This window comes from Condylura cristata, unplaced genomic scaffold (genome assembly GCF_000260355.1).
Source record: "Condylura cristata isolate star-nosed mole 26May11 unplaced genomic scaffold, ConCri1.0 scaffold00022, whole genome shotgun sequence".
Classification (NCBI taxonomy): domain Eukaryota; kingdom Metazoa; phylum Chordata; class Mammalia; order Eulipotyphla; family Talpidae; genus Condylura; species Condylura cristata.
In genome coordinates this window covers 19,662,736-19,684,715 of record NW_004567123.1, presented here as the reverse complement: position 1 = coordinate 19,684,715, position 21,980 = coordinate 19,662,736, and the positions used below count along the sequence as shown (strand labels likewise).

At 51.9% G+C, this 21,980-nt stretch overlaps 2 protein-coding genes across 2 annotated transcripts; both read left to right on the top strand.

Moving 5' to 3' along the window:
- Positions 1-576: 576 nt before the first annotated feature.
- Positions 577-7,956, top strand: BPIFA3 (BPI fold containing family A, member 3). The gene is made up of 8 exons (XM_012728103.1): positions 577-607; positions 1,054-1,122; positions 2,578-2,728; positions 4,668-4,775; positions 5,416-5,565; positions 6,909-6,993; positions 7,410-7,473; positions 7,926-7,956. Exons 1-8 carry the CDS (start codon positions 577-579, stop codon positions 7,943-7,945), a joined length of 678 nt encoding a protein of 225 aa, XP_012583557.1. The 3' UTR covers positions 7,946-7,956.
- A 5,734-nt stretch (positions 7,957-13,690) lies between these two features.
- On the top strand, positions 13,691-20,549 carry BPIFA1 (BPI fold containing family A, member 1). Its single transcript, XM_004686965.2, has 9 exons — positions 13,691-13,730; positions 15,120-15,299; positions 15,435-15,594; positions 16,888-16,995; positions 17,557-17,706; positions 18,511-18,595; positions 19,152-19,215; positions 19,731-19,805; positions 20,505-20,549. The coding sequence occupies exons 2-8, from the start codon at positions 15,128-15,130 to the stop codon at positions 19,769-19,771; spliced, it is 780 nt and encodes a 259-aa protein (XP_004687022.1). The 5' UTR covers positions 13,691-13,730; positions 15,120-15,127; the 3' UTR covers positions 19,772-19,805; positions 20,505-20,549.
- Positions 20,550-21,980: the final 1,431 nt, after the last annotated feature.

Here is a 21,980-nt window from a genome sequence, read left to right as displayed (position 1 = left end):
AGAGCGTCACACAAGAATGCAATTTGCAAAGTAGAGTTTATTGGGCTGGCTAGCCAGGGTCAAGCCATTCCCTGCCGGACACGCAGGACCAAGGGTGCGAGCGAGACCCCGACCAAAGGAATGTCGGGGAATATATAGACCTTATTGGCCGTTACATACGTCAGAGCCCGCGCAAATTCAACTTAGCAAATGGATTCAAAGATTAACAGAGGTCACAGCCTGGGTCACAGTTCAACCACCCAAGGACAGGTTTCCAGGAATAGATGTCTCTTTTCCTGGTGCTCCAGTCCAATCAGCCTGGGCCACACCATTCCCATTATCCAATCAATTTAAATATACATTGTCCCTCTTTAACCTATCCTGCATTCGGGGGTGGGAGGGTACTTGCTTGGGCTTGTTTTGCTCAGGCTTGCGTTACTTCCTCCATTCCTTCAATTACCAGGTGGTAAACACAAAGAGGAATGGGCACACAGTTGGTGGGCGATGCCGAGACAGTCACCGTCTCTCGTCCAGTATTCACTCATCACATAGCAGCGCAGCAATCCACTAGCCCTTCACTTCCGGCGAGCAAGCACCATGGTAGCCACTGAGGATGACCTTGCCAACGGTAAAGTCCCAGTCTACTCCGAGAGCCTGCAGTTAGCACCCTCGCTCATTCATTCACTGAAGGGCCACCAACGTGCAGCCGGGCAGGGCCTGGGAGAGGATTTCTGCTGGATGACCCAACAGTAGGTGCCAGCAGGCGTCTCCAAGCAACAAGGCTTCCCTCACTGCCCTGGCTCCCTGTGGGGTTCCACCTGCTCCCCTCACTGTGTGAACCAACCCTGGTGGCAGCAGTTTCCCCCAATGTGACACCTCCCTCCAGCATGCGGGGGCTAGTTCTCGTGTCATCGTCCTACAGAAAACCATGAGCCCATCCACTCAGGCAGACATCCTTGCGGCCATCCATCTGGGCACCTTCTGATCCTCCTTGACACCCACAGATCCCAGAGCCCAAGATGCAGCCCCACTGGGGGCTTCTGGTCCTCCTCAGCTTGCTGCTCCTGCCCTCAGCACTGCACAAACAGCCCTGGTCTGGCCAGGACGACATTCCCCTACACAGCAAGTCTACCCTGGTGAAACGTAAGCTAACCCATGCTCTGTCTACTGTCACAGGGAAGGTGGGGACAGTACCACTGATTAGGAGGCCGTTGGTCAATCTTCTCTTTCTTTTTCTTAGGTACAGAACATTGAGGTTGAGTTGTTCCTATGCTAACTCGCACTACATCATAGTGACCATGGCAAGGCCCCTCTGGGTTCTATTTTGTGTTATTTCTCCTTTACCTCTTCTGTGTATTCTGTTTCCCTCTTCCTTGGCAGGCACTTCAGGGCATATTATCTGAGTCTTCAAATATCTTGGCAAACATGCAGAGATTTTGTGACAAGCAGTGGGGTTCTCTACTAAATGGTGCATAGAGCAGATAATGGCATCAGGTATTTGAGAAATCAGCCTTGTTTGAGAATAGATAAGGAAAGACTGACAACACACTGAAAGCTGCCTCCTTGATTAAGCAAGTGAGGTTGTCCAGGTGTTGGGGACCAGGGTTGGGGACAAAGGAGTTAAACGCGATTGGCTGGCTGAGAAGAAGATGAGGACACAGAAATGTGGGCTTGGCTGAATGGAGGTCATTGGCCCGCCACAGGGCATTTCCTCCACAAAGGAAAAGGCCTTCCGCAGATAGCAGTCTCCAGCTCCTGTTAGCAGACCCCGGCTCCTGGATCTCCCCCTCCCCCTCCCCCATTGTGTGCTCTGTCTCCAGGTAGCCTTTTTGGTCATTTCAAGGTTGTGTGTTTCTACTTGTTCAGCTGCGACAGGTAAACATCTCCAAAAGGATAAGGTTTTATTTTTTTCTTTCTTGTATTTTGCAGTCTGACACCAATTTAAATCTCCACACACACACACCCCTCCACAGACTGTTACATTCCTCAGTCTTGCAAGATTTGGGGGCAATGACCACTCTGGAGAAAGTTTACCTTTTTTTTTTTACAATTTAGAGGTTGAGTTATTCAATTATTTTCTATAACCAGCTTTCCATTCCTGAAAATAACCCATCCAGTTACACAGTGTCCAGTTCTGCAGGGGGGTCCTCTAACTGACTCCCAAAGTTAGTTTTCTACTGTGCAAGCAAAGAAACCAAAGATAAACAAAGGTTAAAATGGCAGCAAACCACAAATCCATGTGGGCTGCGGGCTATCAGCAGAGATTTGTAAATGTCAACTCAGAGAATCTTCAGACAACAATCTCCTGGGCTGTGTCCCACAGGTTAGGCTCTGAGCTCCAGACTCGAAATGCCCCAACATGGACCATCAGCCAGAACATCTCCTGTTAGACACTACTGCCTGAAGACCCTCTGCGGTGTCCCCCCCACACCTCGCAAAGCATCATCTCCCAGATGAAGCATATGGATCAGTGCTTAGGAGGGATGATGTTAATACTCAGCCCGAATGGGGGACCAGTCTATAATCCAGGCCTCCTGCCTCTACCCCCGGCTTTTCCAGGACACTGCACAGTGTCACTGACTCTCTGTCCATTTCTAGTCATTGCCCAGGGCCTCATGAAGTACAATGTAGAGAGCCGAATCCAGAACCTTCGCCTCCTGGACAGTCTGAAAGCCTTGGGCCAGATGGCCCCAGGAGTGGTGGGCTGGCTGATTGGCAACCTGAAACTCCAGCAGCAGCAAGACAGCAGGTGAGACCCTGGAGCCCATCCCTGGACCTGGGGCTCTATAAAGTGGAGGGTCAGGACACCTGTGGAGAGGGAAGGAAGGGAGAATAAAGAAGAGGTAGGGAGCCAATGAAAAAATGAGTGGGGGCACAATACTAAGGGTCAGGGGAGAGCAGGGTATTTAAATCGATGACTTGGCAGTAAAAGTATGTGCATTTAAATGTTGGTTCTACCATCAACCTTGGGAAACTGCTAGACCACTCAGCCTCGTCTACAACATGGGTAGACAGAACACAGCCTGGATAGATACCTGGGGTGTCAAAGGAACCCAGCACCTGAGCTAGACATTGAACCCCATTCTATTGCTGGATGATTTGTGACTCTGGACAGACAAGGCATTTCAGAGCTCTGAGCTTCACATTTGAGTCCTCATGTGAAAGAGGCATCATCATCATCCCTGCCTCTGGGAGTTGCTGGGAGCTTCCTCTGCTTGCAGGGCAGATACAACATGGCCATCAGTCACCACAATTAACCTCACAGAGGTGGGTCTGTCCTGCTCACCTCATTTTTACTCTGCCTAGACAGATGCAGGTTCCCTCAGCTTCCCCATTCAAACGACTCAACAACAACACCATTATTCCAGCCTGTACCCTTGAACTTTCTTCTCTCTGATTTGAATCCTTCTTTCTCTCCATTTTCATAAGCACCAGTCACCTCCCTCATTCCTTCCTGTAACAACTGTTACAATTATCTGCTGGATGCCTATTGTGTGCCAGGAACTAGATAAACAAGAGATATGGTCACTGCCTTTGGGATCTTACTTCTTAGTTTATGAGTTTGCCACAAAAATCAGTAATTTCAAGTAGGAAGGATATGTTATGAAGAAAATTTGGCAGTGTAAGGGGTGAGAGTGAGGGGACTGATCAGGAGGTAACCCTAAGGAGATAACCCTTACATAGATATTTTAATGAAGAGAAGGAAACACGGAAGACATAGAGGGAGCCGTAAGTGCCAAGGCCCTGGGGTAGGAAAAAGATGTGTGCGTTGCAGAGGAGAGAAAGCTCTGTGAGCCCCAATGACGAAGGGGAGGGTGGAAGGAGATAGAGCTACAGTGGCAGGTAGGACAGATCCTGCAGGTCTTAGGGCTGTGATGTGAAGTTTGGATTTTTCCCAAGAGCAGTGGAAAATGTGGAATGATAAGAGAAAGTGAGGGGCACTCTGGCCACTCCATGGGGAGTAGTTTGTAGAGGGGCTGAGATCTTAGCAAGCAATCCACGAGACACTGGCAAGAAGTGATGCTAGGGGCCTCCCTCGTGGCACAGGGGGTTGAAGCGCAGCCACTGCAGGGCAAGTTCAAGCCCCGGTCAGGGGGGTGACCCCCATGGTGTGGCAGACCCCTCCTGTCTCCCCTGCTGCTCCCCTCAGCAGTGTGTTTCAGTAGAGCTGCCTGTTCTGCTCCCCACTGTCTCTGGTGAATGCTCTCACACATACACCCTGCCCTTCTGGCCTGGACCCCAGTTCTTAAATGCATAAATAGATAAATCTTAAAAAAAAATTAAAGAAGTGATGATGACCTGGACCAGGTAAAAGTAAGAGGTGGTGGGAGTGGTTTACAGGCAGAGCCGACACAGTTCACTCAGCGAGCTGAGTGCGAGGTGAGGGGTGGAGAGTGGCCAAAGGTTGCTCGTGGCGTTTGGTTTTGGGCAGCTGATGGTGGCTGTCTGTCGAGGACGGGTGCTGGTCTGGAGTAGACTCAGGTCTGGCCTACAGCTGGCTGTGGGTTATGCAGATCAGCTGTGTGAAACCAGGCAAACGCTGCAACAGTTTGCCCCAGGGCTCCCGCAGGGGGCTACTTAGCACCTGTAGAACCCCCATTGCCAGGTCCTTTTTCTGAATAGTCAGTCCCAGGCCTTGGCGCCAGGGGCTCCTCACCCTTGCTCGGCGTCTGTTCTTTCCTGTGTAGCTCCAACATCACCAACGTTCACCTGGACTATGGCAGGATCCAGATGTGTCTCCAAGAGGAGTGGTTCTCAACAAACATCTTGCACGAATTTGACATTGAACTGAGACTGTGAGTCGCACAGATGCAGGGTCTGAAGGGAGGGTTCCTCCCCCCTGGGAACCTGCAAAGCGAGGGTGGGGGAGAATTTGGCAGCAGATTTTTCTGACCCCAATCGGGGTACAAATCCTGGCTTCCAAACTCACTTGCTGTGTGACCTTGAGCAAGACAGGGGTTTGTGTCTGTGCCATGGTTGCTTTAGCTTAAAGGTGGAGGGTGGTCAGGAGCCGTGGACTCATTTAAATTATGTGACTCATCATCTAGGGTCTACTTTTGAAGAAGAGATCCCCTTTACTTCACCACCCTTCCTGTCTTTTATCCTTTAACATCCACTGTCGCCAAGGGAAGGGAGGCCACAGTTAAAAGCTAAAGATTTTAAAACAGAGATTAACTTTCAGCTTTTGAATTTCCAAAGTCCCCAATCTACTTAAAGGATTTTCAGAAGCAACTATATGGTGAGTGGGGGTTTTCTCCTTAGTCACGGTCACAGGCTTCATTTGCAGGTGACCTGGAGCCCCGGGCTGGCATGTTGAGCAGACTCTGAGTGGGGACAGTGCCCACCCACATGGAGAGCAATTCTTCATGTTGGCTGTTCTACCCCCTTCTATTTTTCCTGTATTTTCTCCTTTCCCCTCCTCCTTCTTGTCCACAGGCCCTTCGATAATGAGATCACAAAGATGCACGTATGCATGACACTCATCGTGGAATTCTGGCTGGACAAAGATGAGTTCGGCCGAAGGGATCTGGTAATAGGCAAATGCTCCGTGGAGCCCAGCAGCATCCACACAGCGATCCTCACTGTGTAAGGCCCCTGCTCCCCTCCCCAGGCCTGGGCCCCTTCTGACCAAGAGGCTAAGCCACACACAGATCTCACCCTTTCCCCAGAGTGTTTCTCCTCCCCCTGGGTGGGGAGCCCAGAGGAGGCCTGGCCACCCTCCCAGAAGCTGGACTCTTCCTCCTCTCTCCCCACAGCCTGTCTGCACAGTCGGTCACCTCCCAGCCATCCTCGCTTCCTCTCTTTCTTGCCATCCCCACAGCTGATGTCTCCTCCTCCACTCCCTGGGAACCTCCACCAACGTATCATGGCTCAGACCTCAGCTCGTTCATTCTATTCTCCCCCTGCAGCAGAAGTTAACTTTCTAGCACAGAAATCTGGTCACATCTCCAGCTCCAGGCCTTCCTGTGGTAGTCCAGTACCCTCTGGCCTCTGTATGGCAGGGCCCTTCTGGTGTTTTTCCTGCCCCACTCTCCAGCCCTTTGCTCTCTAGACCTCTGGAGGAACTACCCCTCCATTTTCATACCACCCTGCCTTTGCATGTGCTGGCCCTGCACCTGAAGTGCCCTTCCCTTCCTTAAAGTCCTCATCACCCCCCCTGGTGGCGCAGCGGGTTAAAGCACAGCACTGAGAATCTAAAGCCGCTTCCACATGAGTTCGATTCCCGTCTGCCCCGGAGGTGACCCACATGGCGTGGCAGACCTCTTCTGACCCACCCGCTGCTCCCCTCAGCAGTGTACTTCGTTGATCTGCCTGTTCTGCTCCCCACTCTGTCTCTGGTGAAGCCTCTCACCCCCCTCATCTCTGGCCTGTACCCCAGTTCTGTATGCACAAATAAATCAATCTTTAAAAAAAAAGTCCTCATCACACACTCATTCAACATTTTCTGAGAACCTACTATGTGCCAGGCATGACATGCTTTGATGCTAGGGATACAGCCTTGATAAAAAAAAAAAAAAAAAAAAAAAAAAAAAAACAGAGCTAAATGAGGATCTACACACTGTTGAGGTCAGTCAACCTCAACAGACGAATCCTTTAATGGAGGGCATGATGCGTGTTTGATTTCTCTTGTTTGAACACCACAAGTAACCAAATCCTCAGTGAAGTTCCCTTCATTTATTCACAGCTGTCCACTGAATGCCAGGATCACACCCAGCATTCCTGGAGTGGACAGTGCAGAGGAAAGCCTGGACTCTACCTGGACTCTCGGGCTCTACTCACTTGGTCACAGTCCCCCCAGCAGAGCCGCACACGCCCCCAGGCTGGGCGGCCTCTCCGACTACCACTGCCTTGTCTAGGGACCGTGTATTCACGCTCATCGGCGTGGCCTGTATTTATCAGCTCTGTCCTGTTTGTCTACCTCTTTCTAGTGACATCCCACCAAAGACAAAACATCTTCTCCACAATCTTAGAGAAAGTCTGGAAAAAGTCATCCCACACCTCATAGAAAGTCAAGTAAGTCGGAGAAGATCATCTTTATCGGAGAGGTTCTTGAGTCTGAGGTCCAGGGCACACATAGCAAGGAGTTTCCAACCCTGGGCTTCCAAACCTGAAAGCTGTCCACTCAAGTTCCGACTTTGCCATCTGCTGGTTCTGTGTCCTCAGATGTAGTCTCCCTGGGCCTCAGCTTCTGCCTCTGCCCCCTGGGAGCTGCCACAGTCTGCATCTTTAGAGTGTGGTCTTGGGGTTTAAGGAGACAAAGTGTGGGAGCGCTATGCATGGCGCATGACATGTAGCTGGAGCTCAGTACAAGGAAGCCATTATTGCCGTGATTCCGGAAACCCAGCAGAGTCTAAGCTTCCAGCCACAGGCTCACCGGCTTGCTTTGCCCAGTCCCTGGTCTGATCCTTCACTCTGTGCTGGTGGCCCAGGTGTGTCCTCTGATCAGTGAAATCCTCGGGCAGCTGGATGTGAAACTGTTGAAGAGCCTCATGGGTGAGTGTGCCTGTCCATCCAGAGAGGACCAATGGCTGTCTTCTGGAGCCCCAGTGGGACCTGCTGGGGGGCGTCTCACACGCTGGGAGAACCATATTGTAATGACCACTATAATCCCTGAGAGAGCTGGACAGCAGTAGGCAGCCCCCTCAGCACGCTGTGTCCACCCTGTCACCCAAACCCCCAGGTTACTGGAGATGGTAGATTCAGCACCCACTCAGTGGGGAGCTCTGACCCCACCCCACCCTGCCCTTGCGGAGATCAGTCAGTCGAGTGACTGGACACACATAAGACAAGAGGCGTGTGACTAAGTGCCATTAGAAAGAGTCTGAACACAGATGCTCCTGGTGCTGGCCTTTGGTCCACACAGATGGTGAACAAGCCCTGTGAGGACTTGGGGTAAAGGGGTAGCACACCCGTGACTGATGCTACCTCTCTTTCCCATAGAACAGGCTGCTGCTCGAGACTGTGACCAGCTGTGAGGCCAGTCAGCTCGCCACACGCAGGATTGAGTGTCCTCCAGCTACTGGCCGGTGATCAGAAGAAAATTCAACATTGGGGAGCCCTAAGTCTCCCTTAGACTGTGGCACCTGTGGACATCCAGCCCCCTCTCAAAATAAATTCTGTCTGAAGTATGCAGAGATGTCCAGCCTGGCCCTGAGGTTTGGGTTCCCAAGTCAGCCCTGGTCTGGTCTGGCCTAAGATTGAATCAACTGATAGAAACAGCAAGCACCCTTCCTGTTCCCACGTTTGGCAGTCAGAAGCCCAGGCATGGATTTGCTCATCCATGCAGGGAGGCTCCTACTGAAACTTCCCACGTCCTTCACTCACCCTTCTCTTCTTTACTGAGCGCCATGTGCTCTGATGGGCTCCAAGGGAGTGTAGGGTAAGGGTGTGAGGAAAAGCACAAGCACTAGTGCTGAACAGTCCATGACATGGTCCTTGGGGCTCTGGGGATCATACTTCAGGGTGAGCCCTGGCCCGCGCCCTGGCGCACAGGGTGGCCCACTCAGCTACAGCAGGGGCACATGCTTTATCTTTCAGTCTTCAATGGGAACAGAAATCTTGTAGGGCGTGGAGCCCCGGGAAGGAAAGAGAGAGCAGCTGGTGGAAGGAAATTGTGGCACTGCTTTATAAAACTGGATGGCAGCATCTTCTTAAGGGCTACACAAGCCTTCTGTGAGCCAGCCATCTCCTGCTACTCCCAGAGTGCTCAACAGAAGTATGTGAGCACCGGCCCCCCAAGGTGTGCACAGATTGCACACCGCAGCAATGCCACGTCAGCCCCAAAGCGAAACACCATCACAGAATGGGCAGGGAGCACTCGCCCAGAGAAATACTTGACATGATGAACTGGCCGGCCAATGCCTGCACCACAGGGTGGACCTCACACACACCACCCAGAGCACGCATTGCAGCCAGGCTGGATAGAGCTCAACACCAGCAAAACGAGCCCTTGCAGCTGGGGGTCAAGACAGCAGTTACCCTAGGGCAGAGGGCTAATCAATGGGAGGGCCTCGAGGCCATGGGGGTGCTTCTGGAGAACTAGAAATCTCTGGGTTTTGATCTGGGGGCTGGTTATAGGGAGTATATAGTTTGAGAAAAGAATTGAACTAGTATGCACATTTCTTTAACTTTTTTAAAAAAAGAATATCTTGATGGTACCTGTAGAATTCTATAAAAAACATTTGCAATATGTTTAAGCAGGTGCCGGGTGCATGGAACTGCTTATTAGAATTCATGTAATTCACTGGTAATTATTCAATTAATGACTAGTGAGTCCTTAAATGTTGATTCCTGCCCTCCTTTACTGGAGGATGGGGAAAGTATACTGAGAAATCAGGGCTACACATATTAATAATAATAGTAGTGACGCACACATTAGTAATAATATCACGTGTGAGTACTACCCTTGTTAGTAATGCTGCTATTGTGACAGTGGCAGCTCTCAGCACATAGCAAATTGGCAGGACACATACATGTTAATAGCCCACACAGACCAGGCACTGAGATGCTCAAGCTTGGTCCTCAGGGCTTCTGCTCAGCATCTTCAGTGCAACCCCATGAAATATGAAGCTGCTCCCCAATTTTTGCCTGAGATCACAGAGACTCAGGAAGAAAGTCACTCCCCAGGTCACACGGTGAGGAAATGACCCAGTCAGTGCACTCAGGCCACGCTCTTGACCACTGTGATCTGGCCCCCTCTGTCCTTTCTACCCCTGTGCCCCCTCCCCAGGTCGACACCATGCTGAAGAGAAATAATGAAATATGCTTCCAGCTGGACTGACAAGCTCAAACAAGGGAGTGTCCGCAGCCAAGATGGGAACAGGGCGAGGGGCCTCCTGTCTCCATCTTTCAATGCAGGCTCCCTAATCCGAAATGCTTCACTGGGATTTACACCCTAATCGCCCATATCCACACCAGTGACTCCCCTTGAGAGTCTGAGTCTGGGGTGGTTTCCTACTCATGAGTCAAAGAGCAAACAAGTGAGGGTTGGGCCCCATTCTCCAGCTAGACAGCCCGGAGCCTGGGGACGGAGCTTCCCAGCCTCTTGACCCCTCTCCATGGCTCAGGGGCCTCCTGCTCAAGGAACCTCTTGGGTTTCTTACAGTCTGTTTTATTCTTTGCATTAATAAGATTCACGGAGCCTGGGCTCATGGTATTTACTCCTGGGAGAATTTATTGAACAATAGAGCTGTGTATTGACACCGAGGAGCGAGCTTGGGGGTAATTTAAGCAGAAATTCACCCAAACTCCGCAGAAGCTTTGTCCAGCCCTGTCTGTGCCTTGAAATGACCATGCCCTCTCCTGGAGGGGTTCCAGCAGTGCCTGGGGCTGGTCGGCCAGTTACCTTTGCATTCCTGTTTAACCCGGGAGGTGGCTGCTGTCCACTCCATGGTATAAGAGAGCAGACTGAGGCCACAAAGGAGCACCTCAGGGTCCCCAAGCATTGTTAGAGGTGGCAAAAGCCCTGCTGTCTCATAAAACGTGTTTCTTACCAGTTTTCTATGTAGGCAGGAAGATTACTCTCCAAGCTAAGTGGAACGTGCCCTAAGCAGGTTCTACTTAAGGAAAATATATCTTTGGGGCCTCCCTGGTGGCACAGGGGTTAAAGCCTCAGCACTGTGAAGCTACCAGCAGCCACTGCAACATGAGTTCCATTCCTGGCCAGGAGCTGACCCACATGGTGCAGCAGACTGCTCCTGTCTTGCCTGATGCTCCCCCAAGCAATGTATCTCAGTAGATCCGCCTGTTCTGCTCCCTACTCGATATCTGATGAATCCTTTCACCCCCATACCTCTGACCTGTACCCCAGTTCTGTATGCATAAATGAATAAAACTATATATATATGTGTGTGTGTGAGTGTATATGTGTGAATATATATACATGTATACATATATATATTCACACACATGTATGTATATATATATTCACACACACACACACACACACATATATATATTCACATTCTCACCAAAGCCAGGGTACTCAGCACACCCTGAGCCCTTTCTGCATCCCACCCCCAGGGGTTTCCAAGCCCATCTGCTGACCCTCGTCAACCTCAGTCCCTAACCTGAACTTGTTCCTAGGAACAGGGAACAAGGTCACTTCCAAATTCTGGAGAATCTGACCACCTCACTCCCAAATTCTGGAGAACAGAACCCCCTGGAAAATCAGCACTGTCTTTTCAAAATGGATGTTTTGCTTCACAAAAGAGGGGCAGAAAAGCCCCCCAAACACATCACAGTGTGAGGAGTCGGAAGCAAAGGCCACCACCGGCTGGTTCCAGAAACACATGGGAGGGCTTTGATGTCACCATGCAGAAAACACTGTCCTCAGTGTTGGCAGCTTGTCTTTCCACATGGAAGGACTGTGCCCGCAGCCCTGCAGGGCCGGAAACAGCAGCATCTGGGGCTCCCGGAACAGCAGCTTCCAGAAGCAGCAAGAAGGTTTTTGAATTTCCAAAGCCCGGGTCCTTGACAAAGCAGTAGTGACGGGACAGAACAAGGGCTGCCAGATTGCGTGTGTTGGGGAGGGGGGTGACTCTAAAAGAACAGCAGAGGGTGTTGGGGATAATGGAATTGTTCTGTGTCTGGCCAGTCAGGTGAGCTCATAAAACTACGCACGTGTTAGTTCACAGAACTGTGCCAAAAAAGCCAATCTGACTTACGGGTTCATTTTTTTCAGCCTGGGCTTTTCAACTTCAATTCCAGACACAAGAGACACCAAGACCTGCATGAACATAATGAGATGAAGCAAGGTTTCTTACCCCCAGACTAGAAAATTCCCCATGCCACGACTGGTAGAGTGTGAAGGTCAGAAAGGAATAGAGGAAAACATAGTTCTGGGGTTTTTGTCAGTGACCCAGGCCTTTGCTACTCCCCAGTAATCTTAGCATGGGACAGGAGACAAAGGAAACCCCAAGTGCGTATACAGGACCCAAGAAAAGCGGTGTCTGTGCCCATGTCCCTCCAGAGCCGGAGACACGCAAGACCCCAGGGAGGTCTTGTTGAAGGACCTAGGAGGGTTTGACAGATGAAGTGGGCAGCGGCTCCGCCCCCAGCCAACCTTCACCCCAGGACCCACCTGAAGCTCATGGAGTTGGAAAACAGCACAAGGATGCTGTGTTTTTAACAAGGGAGCAGAAAGCAAATGCCAAATCCGAAATCGCCTTTCAGACAGGAGGGAGGCACAGGCTGCCCAGCCGGGGCAGGGATGTGCGGCCAGTCCCTGCATTCAGGAGCTGGGACCTCCTTCAGCCATCTTGGCTCAGTTAAAGCCCTGGAACAGAATTAAAATCCGGGGGGGTGGAGGGGGGGGCAGTTTCTATTACCCAGCAAAATGGCACTGGAAATGGTGATGCATTATAGACGCTTGAAAGGAAAACGCGCGACACGGAAGTGACGGCATGGGATGCCCACCGGCTCCCCGCCTTCTCCCCGCAGATCTGGCGGTAGATTTTATCCCCACCCCCACTTTGCAGATGAAGAAACCCATCATTCAAGGGGTGGGGTGACTTACCTGAGGGCCCAGGGCCCGGCACCTGCCACAGCACCCACTTCCGGCCATGGCTCTTCCCTCGCCATGTGTCTCTGATGTCTGAGGGACAGTACTGACCACGCCTCATAAAGATGAGGCTCACCTATGCCACAGATGTACACCCCTCCTCGCTCCTCTTTGCTTAGGTTGGGTAGGGCAAAGGCTGCCCTCAGATCTGAGGCTCGACGTCATGGTGTTCTCATCTGTGCGATAGACGCCAGAGGCCCTAGTGGTAGGGACAAACGCTCCTTGCTTCGTCTGCAGGTGGGGAGGAGGGAGGAAGGGTAGAGGTAGAGGCCACTGGGTGCTGCCAGACGGCCCAGGCCTAGAGGCCTGGGAGGACTTTCCCGAGTAGGAAAGTGAAATGTCACAGGAATGTAAATTCACAGAGGCAGGTAGCACAGTGGTCAGGGAGTGTGTGGAAGGTGTCTTCAGCAGCAGCAGTGATTCACCAGCGCGTGTGAGCACCTGGGTCGTCTGAGCACCACCACGCCTCAGTTTCCCCCTTGTAAAGTGGGGTATCAGTCCCACCCTACACAAATGGGAGGATTCATAGAGATGAAAGGCAGTGCAGACTTGGGGTGCTCATCCCTGCCGGGCCTCGGTGTCCTTGTCTGCAAAGGAGAGGCAACAAGTCCCCCCCCCCCAGGTGGTTGTAAGAATGAAGAGTCCCAGCCCATGACAGCCCCGCAATAGACTCAGAAGACAGGAGACTCCGACTTCAGAACTGAGGGACACCCCAGGGAAACCAGGCATTTTGATTTCTTTTGACACTTTGGGACCAAGAGTTCTCCAATTGGCAAAGATTTGGAGCAGGGATGGAGAGCCAAGAGGTGAGACTGGGGTCCCGTCCTGGGCTCTGGGGCACTGCCTTGTGGGGGTTCCAAGTCTGTTCTTCAGGCCTTCTGGGAGTACATGCCCGGCCTTGGTCCTGCTCATCAAACCATGAAGTCTTGAGTAACGTCCCCATCTCAGGTTTTTCTCTGTTTAACTTGCTTCTCAAATGGCTTAACCATCCCATCTGCTAATGTGATTGGCAATTATTTACTTTGGAGAGCCCTGAAAGACATCACTAGCCTGCAGAATGCAGAATGATCTAGAAGCCCATCATCCGATCGCAGATTTCCTGATTCCCACCCTATAAAGGAGCAGCTGGGCTGCAGGGGCGAGCAGGCATAGAAGAGGGACAGGACACAGGGCAGCTCCGCGAGCCCAGGTGAGCTGCCCATTCCCTTCCGCCCTCTGCCCTGGGTGCTGGGGTGCAGGCTCCCTGCTGGGAGGTGTACGGGGCCATTTTCAGGGGCACGGGGATGGCTTTTCCCTCAGTTTCCCTATAAAGTCGGTAACCGGCACGGTCACTTGGAGCAGAGAATTTGGTGGTGAGGCACATGGCTGCAGGTGCCCCCACTGAAACCCCATCTCCAATTGCCTCTTATTCTTTAAATCAAAATCTCTGTAGCAAGAGTTTTGCTTTGAGCCTGCCATTGTGGACTTGGAACATCGCCCACACACCTCCTCAAATCCACTCAGTTGATGTATTTTTCTGAGTCCTTTATTTCCATGGAGTTCTCCAAAGATCTGTTTCTTAAAAGATATTCAGAGACCCCAATCAAAGTTTACCTTTTCGGGGAGGCCACAGCTGGCTCTTTGGAGAAAAGCCCTCGCGAGTCCAGCTAGTTACAACACAGTGGAACTTCAGCCCAGTCAGTCAGTTCACTGATTTCTGTCCCAAGCAGCCAGGCAGAAGGTACCTCTCTGACTTCAACATCTTTGTCAGTTGCCAAATAGGCCATGAGAAGGTTTCTGGTATACAGGAGGGTTGGTGCAAAAATCAGCCAAATGTCAGGGATTGCCTCCGAATTTCTTCCAAGTCAGCTTGAGACAGAGGAGAAAAGTATAGAAAGAACGTCTATTGGGTGGTGGGGTGGGTAGAGGAGGGAGGCTGAGGGGAGGATTTAGAGCTGTTTCCAACCACTACCATCAATTTGCTGTGCAACCTTGGGAAAGGCTCTGGCCCTCTCTGATCCCTGGTTCTTTGTGCAAAGACTTTGGATGGTGCCGAGGTTTGCCCACACTGGACTGGATGAGATTGATGGTTACGCCTGTGGGACCTCTGATAGTCTGTGATCGGCAAGGGCTTTCACAAACCATCATGGGCTGGGCCCAGACCAAAGAACTTATTTGTGATGGTAGTAAAGCAGCTGAGTTCCTCAACTGCAACCACTAGTGTGTATAATAAGCCTTTTTCTTTGTTTTGCCTGATTTAAGTGATTGCAGGCAAGCCCAGTGGGAGGTAAGTCTAAAGGCCACTTCATTTAAACCAACGCTTTTGGGTCAGACAGATTTGACTTCAAATCTTATGTCTGTTAGGCACTCAGGGCAAGCTTCCTAAATTCCAAGACCCCAGTTTCCTTACCAGGCAATGTGGGTGATAAGTGGCCACTTTGTAGGGTGTGGTAAAGATGAAATTAGTTACAAGTGCACAGTGCTCAGCCTGATACCTGGCTCACAAGGAAGGCTGAGTGTCACTGGTGCTCTGAGGGCCAGGAGCTGGTGGTGCAGATTCCTCTCTGGCATCGTGACACATCCATCCTTCTGTCCACAGACACCAAGATGCTTCAAACTGGGAGCCTCGTCGTCTTCTGTGGGCTGTTGGCCCAGGCCACAGCCCTGCCAGGAAACCTGCCCCTGGCCCTGAACCTGGACCAAAATCCGCCCTGGGCGGGGGCCCCAGGCCTGACCCCGGCCCAGAATCCCACAGATCTTGCCGGAAGCTTGATAAGTGGTAAGTGAGAATCGCTGACAACCTCCTTTAGATGTGCACATACACAGCCATCGATGGGGTCAGAGATGAGTGGGAGAGAGACCAAGCATCTTGATGTGATCCATCTGACCCCAACACCCCTACCCTCATTTGCAGCTCTCAGCAATGGTCTGCTCTCTGGGGGTCTGTTGGAAATCCTTAGAGACCTTCCACTCCTGGACATCCTGAAAACTGAAGGACACAATTCCAATGGCCTGCTGGGGGGCCTGGTGGAGACAGTGAATACATTGATCCCTTCCTTGAAGAACATTATTGAGTGAGTAGCCCTAAAACAGATGTTGGCCTCTCCCCTCCAATGAGGGAAGCCTCACTGGAGATCTGCCAGCCCCAGACAAGGATGCTGAGAAGGGAGAGGGTTAGTCCAGCACGGACCCACTCGTCCCAAGGCACCTCGCACAGTTTGCCGGGAGCATGCCCTCTGCAGCTGCCCCAGGCTGGGGGCACTTCCCAGCATCATCTGTAATCTACATGGCATCCTGTTGCATCCAGTTTCATAATAATCCCCAGTTTGCAGATGGGAAAACTGAGGCAGGGAGGGTGCCTGTGCTCACACAGCCAGAGTGACCAAAGGGAGGAATCCAGTCTAAGTCCAAAGCCAAAGCCAGTGTCACCACGCCATGGTAATTTTGTCCCCTTAACCTGTGAAATCGCTTAGAACACAGGTGGTCGTGGATGTAAGCAAGAATGTGTAAGCCGCTCTCCTCGACAACCCCATCAGTGCCGTCAAGAATGCGATACCCATGAAATGGTCTAATCGATGTTTCCACTGGAGTCCCCCGAACTCTCTAAGCAAGAAGCAATGGAAACCTCGATGCCAGTGTGTTAGCAAGGCCTGGACCAACACCGTTGCCAAGATTCCTACCCACCCAGATGCTTGCCCCTGACTTAAAGACAGATGAATAGCTTTGAGTTTGAATTCCAAGTGCAACATCCTTGCTGGGTGACCTGAGACAAGCCACTCTGTCCCTCTGGGCTTGGTTTTCCCTTTAGTAAAATTAGATTGTGGTGTCCACAGACAGGAACAGTTGCCAGCATCCCCTGCCTCAGTGTCTGACTCGGGGACAAGGCTTCCTCCCATCCCCTCCCTCCATTCCCCCAACTTCTGCTCTTCTACCTCCATGATAAGCACTGTTCTGACCTGTCATTTAAGGTCTTAACGAATGTGGGGTTCCTAGCCATAAATGTTTGTGAGGGACTGACACTCCCCCACTTAGCCCTCCATCCAGCCCCCTTTCTTTGCAAGAGCTGGCAAATGAGGTATAAACAAATTCCAGACAGTCTCTACCCTGCAATACCTCGTAGAGGTGGGATGAGGACAGGGCTCAGGGAGTGTCAGGACTTAACCCAGTGCAGAGACAGGAAAAGACGGTGTACGGATCGATCGGAATGCAGATAGGTGTTGCCTGCCAAACCTCTCTCCTCCCTCCCCTCTCACTGGGGGAGTGGGGAAGGGGCACCACTTCTGGGATAGGTAACATTGAGCTAAATGTGGTTTCCAAGTTTGGAGTTAGAGGTGCTAATGTTCTCTCCACCTTTGCTTGCTGAGCAGCATAGAGATCATCAACCCCCAACTGCTGGAACTTGGCCTCACCCAGAGCCCTGACCGCCACCGTCTCTATGTGACCTTACCTCTGAAAATGGTGCTCAGTGTGAAAGCGTGAGTGGCCCCAGTGGGGGATGGAAGATGAATCACAAAGGGGATCCTGATGGCCATTGGTAACCCAAAGGGGTAGCGGAGTCTAGCAGATAGGAGCCTCCAATTTCTTTTTATTTATTTATTTATGCATATAGAACTGGGGTACAGGCCAGAGGTGCAAGGGTGGTGAGAGGATTCGCCAGACAGAGAGGGGAGCAGAACAGACAGAGTGACTGAAATACACTGCTAAGGGGAGCAGCAGGCAGGTTGGGAGAGATCTGCTGCACCATGTGGGTCACCCCCCTGGGTCGGGGATCGAACTCACACTGAAGCAGCGGCAGCTTTGTAGCATGCACTTCAACCCCTGTGCCACCAGGGAGGGCCCGAGCCTCCAATTTCAACCCATGTACTGCTATGCTGAGTGACTCCGGGTCACTTGGGAAACTCATTTGACCAGTTGGGAAGTGAGATAAGTGCAGGTGTGCATGAGATGAAATAAGGTGACGTTGTTCTTCCTGCCCAGGGGAAGAGTCTCCCTTTGGGAGGCGGTGGGGCCTGTGTAGCCAGCTCTCTCCCCCGCAGGCCTCTGGTTGAAAATCTGTTGCAGCTGGCTGTGAAGCTGAACCTCACTGTCGAGGTCGCGGCTGTGACAGATGAGCAGGGGAAGACCCACCTGGCACTCGGTGACTGCACTCACTCTCCTGGCAGCCTGGAAATCTCCCTGCTGACTGGGTGAGGCCAGAAGGGTGTTTCTTCGGCCCAGACACCATAGGAGGAGATGATAGATAATGATTGGGAAGATGGGCCAGTGGGAGAAGAGATGAATGGGAGGATGGAAGAGTGGGAAGGTGGGTGGGTGAGTGGGTAGGTGGATGGATGGGTGGATGGGTGGGTGGATGGGTACAGGGAGGGAGGGATAGTTAAATAGTCACTTAGACTTCTTAGGCTGGGCTGACCAATTTTATGCTGGATCGGACAACAAGAAATCTGAATTAAAGTCTCATCTATTAGAGAATGAGAAGAGGCAGAGAACTCACTGTGTACACTCGGACAGTGCTTCCCCACCTTGAGCTCAGTTTACTGAAACAGTTTACACATAACTATAATAAGGAGATAATCCTCAAACAGTGGACATGAATGTGCTTTGTCCCAGAGCGGGATGCTTACCTGGGTCACCAGGGAGACTGAGTGACTTACTGAGCACATGAATGAGCTTTACATGTATAATTAGCTAAGTCCTTGTGATATCTACCAGCTAAGCATAGTTACCCATTTATGGATTTTGCACCATTATATTGAACATCTACTGTGCACCGGCACTATGGATTATTCTACATATGTGCCTACTGTGTGCACTGCTGTGTAGGGTGTCGCTAACTTTGGAGAAGCCCCTTGGTGTTTGTTTGCATGTGGGTCTGGGTGCACAAGTCCCAGTTTCAGTTACTTGCTGGGGCAGCAGAGGACTTGCTAGTCCTGCTGAGCCACCTCTGTACTAAGCTCAGGCCACTGTATTGCCCTGCGGGTTTTCTCTTTCAGGCTTCCCTCTCTCCCCATTCAAAACTTTGTTGACACCATCAATGAGGTCTTGACCAATGTCCTTCCTAACCTGGTGCAGGAAATGGTAAGTGAGTAAAAGTGGGGAATCTTGATCCTTGGCCCTTGGAGCTTCTCAGGCTGTCAGAAATGCTGGGTGAACTTTTCTGAGCCCCTCAGTTTCATACATAAATTCCACGCATAGATCCATTTATCTATGTTCAAATGCATCCTTCAAAACACATTGATGGCCTCTACTCTAGGTTGGGCCCTAGAGTACAATCGTCCACAGTACAGCTGAAATGGACTGGTTCTTGCCCCGAGGAGCTCCCAGCCCAGCCTTTATGGCCACAGACAAGCTGTCTTCCAAGCTCTGCTTGGTGCCTCCACTACCCAGAAATCTGTCAGGAGTGAGCAATAGCACATTGTGTGATTGGGCACTTCACAGGCCTTCAATTTTTCCTTCTGCCCAAGGTGGTTGTGGGAATATACAGCAGTGGGAATGTTTAGAATCACTTTTAGATAAAAGAAAATGATAGAAGATCTCCCCAGAGGACCCATCCTGGGATGCAGCTGCTCCCAGTCCCCTCCCCCGCAATACACACGCACACACAGGCCCCTGACCCTCTCTCTGCCCCAATCAGGTGTGCCCTCTGGTCAATAACATTATTAAGCAATTGGACCTCACCTTGGTACATTCCATCATCAGTGAGTACCGTTTCCAGATCTCTCTCTCCCTCTGCCATTGCATTTACCTTGACCTCCTGTTTGTCACGCTGTGACCTTGTGAAGTCACTCACATCTACCTCGAGGCTTGGAGTAAAGGGGTTGAACTGATCCTCTGAGGATCCTAAACAAGGTATTTCATTTTCACTTGGGGGACAAACAAGGACAGTGAGTCCCCCAAAGAGGTCGGTCCCTGCGTACCAGAGGACAGCTCTGTCCCTCCAGACTCAGCCCCCCCATCTCAGGTTCCCTTGTCTTGAATTATCCAGACGATGCTGCTTTGCCCCTCATCTGCCCTGATATTGAGAACAGTGGGGTTGGTGGTCAGAGGAAGGAGGTGCGGCCCCCCCCCATGCCCTGCCTGAATTTGGTTGGATCCCCAGAGAGTCCGGTCCCCCTGGCCCCACACCTCAGGGGAGAACCTCAAATGTTTTTGGACTGCTCCACTCTGAGACCATCACTCTGGTCTGTGATTGCTTTGACTTTTCACTCTCCAGGCATGCTGACCCACGGGCTGGAGTTAGTCATCAAGGTCTAAGGCCTCGGGAAGAGCACCAGCACCTGCTGAGCCGGTGAGGGCTGCTCCTTCTCCCCAGGATTTGGGGGCTGGATGGTCTCGTAGGCGGCAGCAGGGACTTGAGATGTTCTGGGAGCAACAAGCAGTCACAGGCGTACACAGAGATGCAGAGAAGTCTACAGAGAAGTTGACAGAGAGGGCGAGCCCACGGCAGGCAGTGGCCACACAGCTGTGAGGAGCACGTACACACACACACACACACACACACGCACACACACACACAGACAAATGCCCAAGTTGCTGAGACACAGACACAAGCACACACTCTCACCCCGGCATGTGCATGCATACACACACCCATACACTGTGTGGGCACGCACACCTCCCCACACTGTGTGGGCACGCGCATCCCCCTCACATGCTTTGTGGGCACACACACCCCACACACACACTACGTGGGCACGCGCACACCCACACACACACACTATGTGGGTACATCACACCACACACACACACACTACGTGGGCATGTCACACCCCACACACACACACTGCGTGGGCACGCCACACACAGGTACAGGTGGATCCACAGACACGCACCCACGCACTCACACGCACGCACAGGGAGCCTCAACCCCAGGCCCGGAGCACCTAATCTCGGGGCCTCAGGGTCAGCCTCATGCCCTCCCTGGAGGGGAGGTTTGATGATGGACCAGTTCCTGGTGGGGTCCATCCTGATTCGGGTCTCCCAACAGAACCATTTCCTGCTGCTCAGACCATTCTCTGCTGGCGTCCCAAGGCTCAAGAAAGCTGGCCACGTCCTGGACAATGGCCAGTCACTGCTAGGTGACCAGAACAAACTTCTCCCCAAAGAAGTGGCTCCCTCTCTTATGTTCCTTGTCAAATAAAATTGCTATTTCTGCACATGAAAATGTCGTTCTTCACCATCACCTGTGCGTTCATGGGCTGCAACACGCCGTGGCTGGGCTGGAGCCACAGAGCAGAGCTTGAGCCTTTCCTTGGAGCCTATGGTGGTCGTAAGCAGGACAGTAAGGTGTTCTGTGAGTGTGAGTTTGGGGGAGGAGGACAGGGAGCTGCCGGTTGCTGTAATGCTGTGGGCGGACGTGACACTTGGGGTGAGAAAATGGCGGCCAGTGGAGCCATGTCAGAGGCCGAGCGGGCTTGGAGGTGGGAGGGACAAAGCGGGTGGGACGTCCAGCTGTCTCAGCCTGGGAGGATGAGCTCGTTCCAGCAGGAGGAGAAAAGCCAAGCGGGTGTATGGAAGCTCCTGGGGACCCCCAGGCACCCTTCTTCTTGTGCTCACTTGGATGCAGGCATCCTGGCCTCGTTTGCATTCTCTCTGTAAGAGGCACCACCGTGACAGAAGGGAAGTATGGGGGCACAGGGCATCTGGGCCAGAGACTATTCCTGGAAGGACGAGCCTAGGGAAGAGTGACCAGGGAAGGACTGTTGATGCCCTGGACGCGAGTCATATTTTAGAGGAAGAGCCCAAATTTTAAGATCCTCAGGAGAGGAAATCGAGACTAAAGGGAGATAAGGTTTATGAAAACTTACATGTAAGAAGGCTGGAGGGAAGTTTGGCCACAAATGAATAAGAAAAGCTTGTTTGAGATCCTTAGAGGACCAGTCCAACCCTCTCCCTCCAAGCCTTCGGGTAGATGTGACTTCACGAGGTCACAGCATGACAAAAAGGAGCATCAAGGTAAATGTAATTGCAAGTTTTGCCCTTAAGTCTGGGCTCTGCGAGCCTGTCTTGTCCGGTGGCATCTTCTCTCATGGCCCACGGGCCACGAAGACCTCTGTGCCACACGTGACAAGCAGCAGACCCCACCAGCTGCACTTGCTCCCCCGTGGGCAGTGAAGCTGCAGGTCTACTAGGTCCTGGACTCTCTGGGCCACTAGGGGCAGCACTGGCCAGCAGCCCAGGCCTACAGAGCAGAGGTTGGGGGGGGGAGGAGCAAGGCAGGGTGGCCCACACCTGCCTTACTGGTCAGCCAGTGAAGGAGGCAATGGCTTGAGTGACCATCCTTGTGGCACGCAGCGCCCCCCATCTGATCTCTCCTCAGCCTCCACCCCCACACGTCCCGCTCCTGGCCACCAAGTCTCAGCCTCCTTCTGAGTCTTCTTCATAAAAACCTCAGTGTTTTCATGTCTTTTGCAGCAACTTGGATGGAGCTGGAAAAGATCATGCTTAGTGAGATAAGCCAGAA

Bases quoted from the DNA above. Each gene is read 5' to 3' on its own strand.
- BPIFA3 (XM_012728103.1), top strand. From the start codon at position 577: ATGGTAGCCACTGAGGATGACCTTGCCAACG. The intron at 1,123-2,577 runs GTAAGCTAACCC...GTCCATTTCTAG, and splicing joins CAAGTCTACCCTGGTGAAAC to TCATTGCCCAGGGCCTCATG. The intron at 6,994-7,409 runs GTAAGTCGGAGA...CTGGTGGCCCAG, and splicing joins CACACCTCATAGAAAGTCAA to GTGTGTCCTCTGATCAGTGA.
- BPIFA1 (XM_004686965.2), top strand. From the start codon at position 15,128: ATGCTTCAAACTGGGAGCCTCGTCGTCTTCTGTGGGCTGTTGGCCCAG. The intron at 15,300-15,434 runs GTAAGTGAGAAT...CCTCATTTGCAG, and splicing joins TGCCGGAAGCTTGATAAGTG to CTCTCAGCAATGGTCTGCTC. The intron at 16,996-17,556 runs GTGAGTGGCCCC...TCTCCCCCGCAG, and splicing joins ATGGTGCTCAGTGTGAAAGC to GCCTCTGGTTGAAAATCTGT.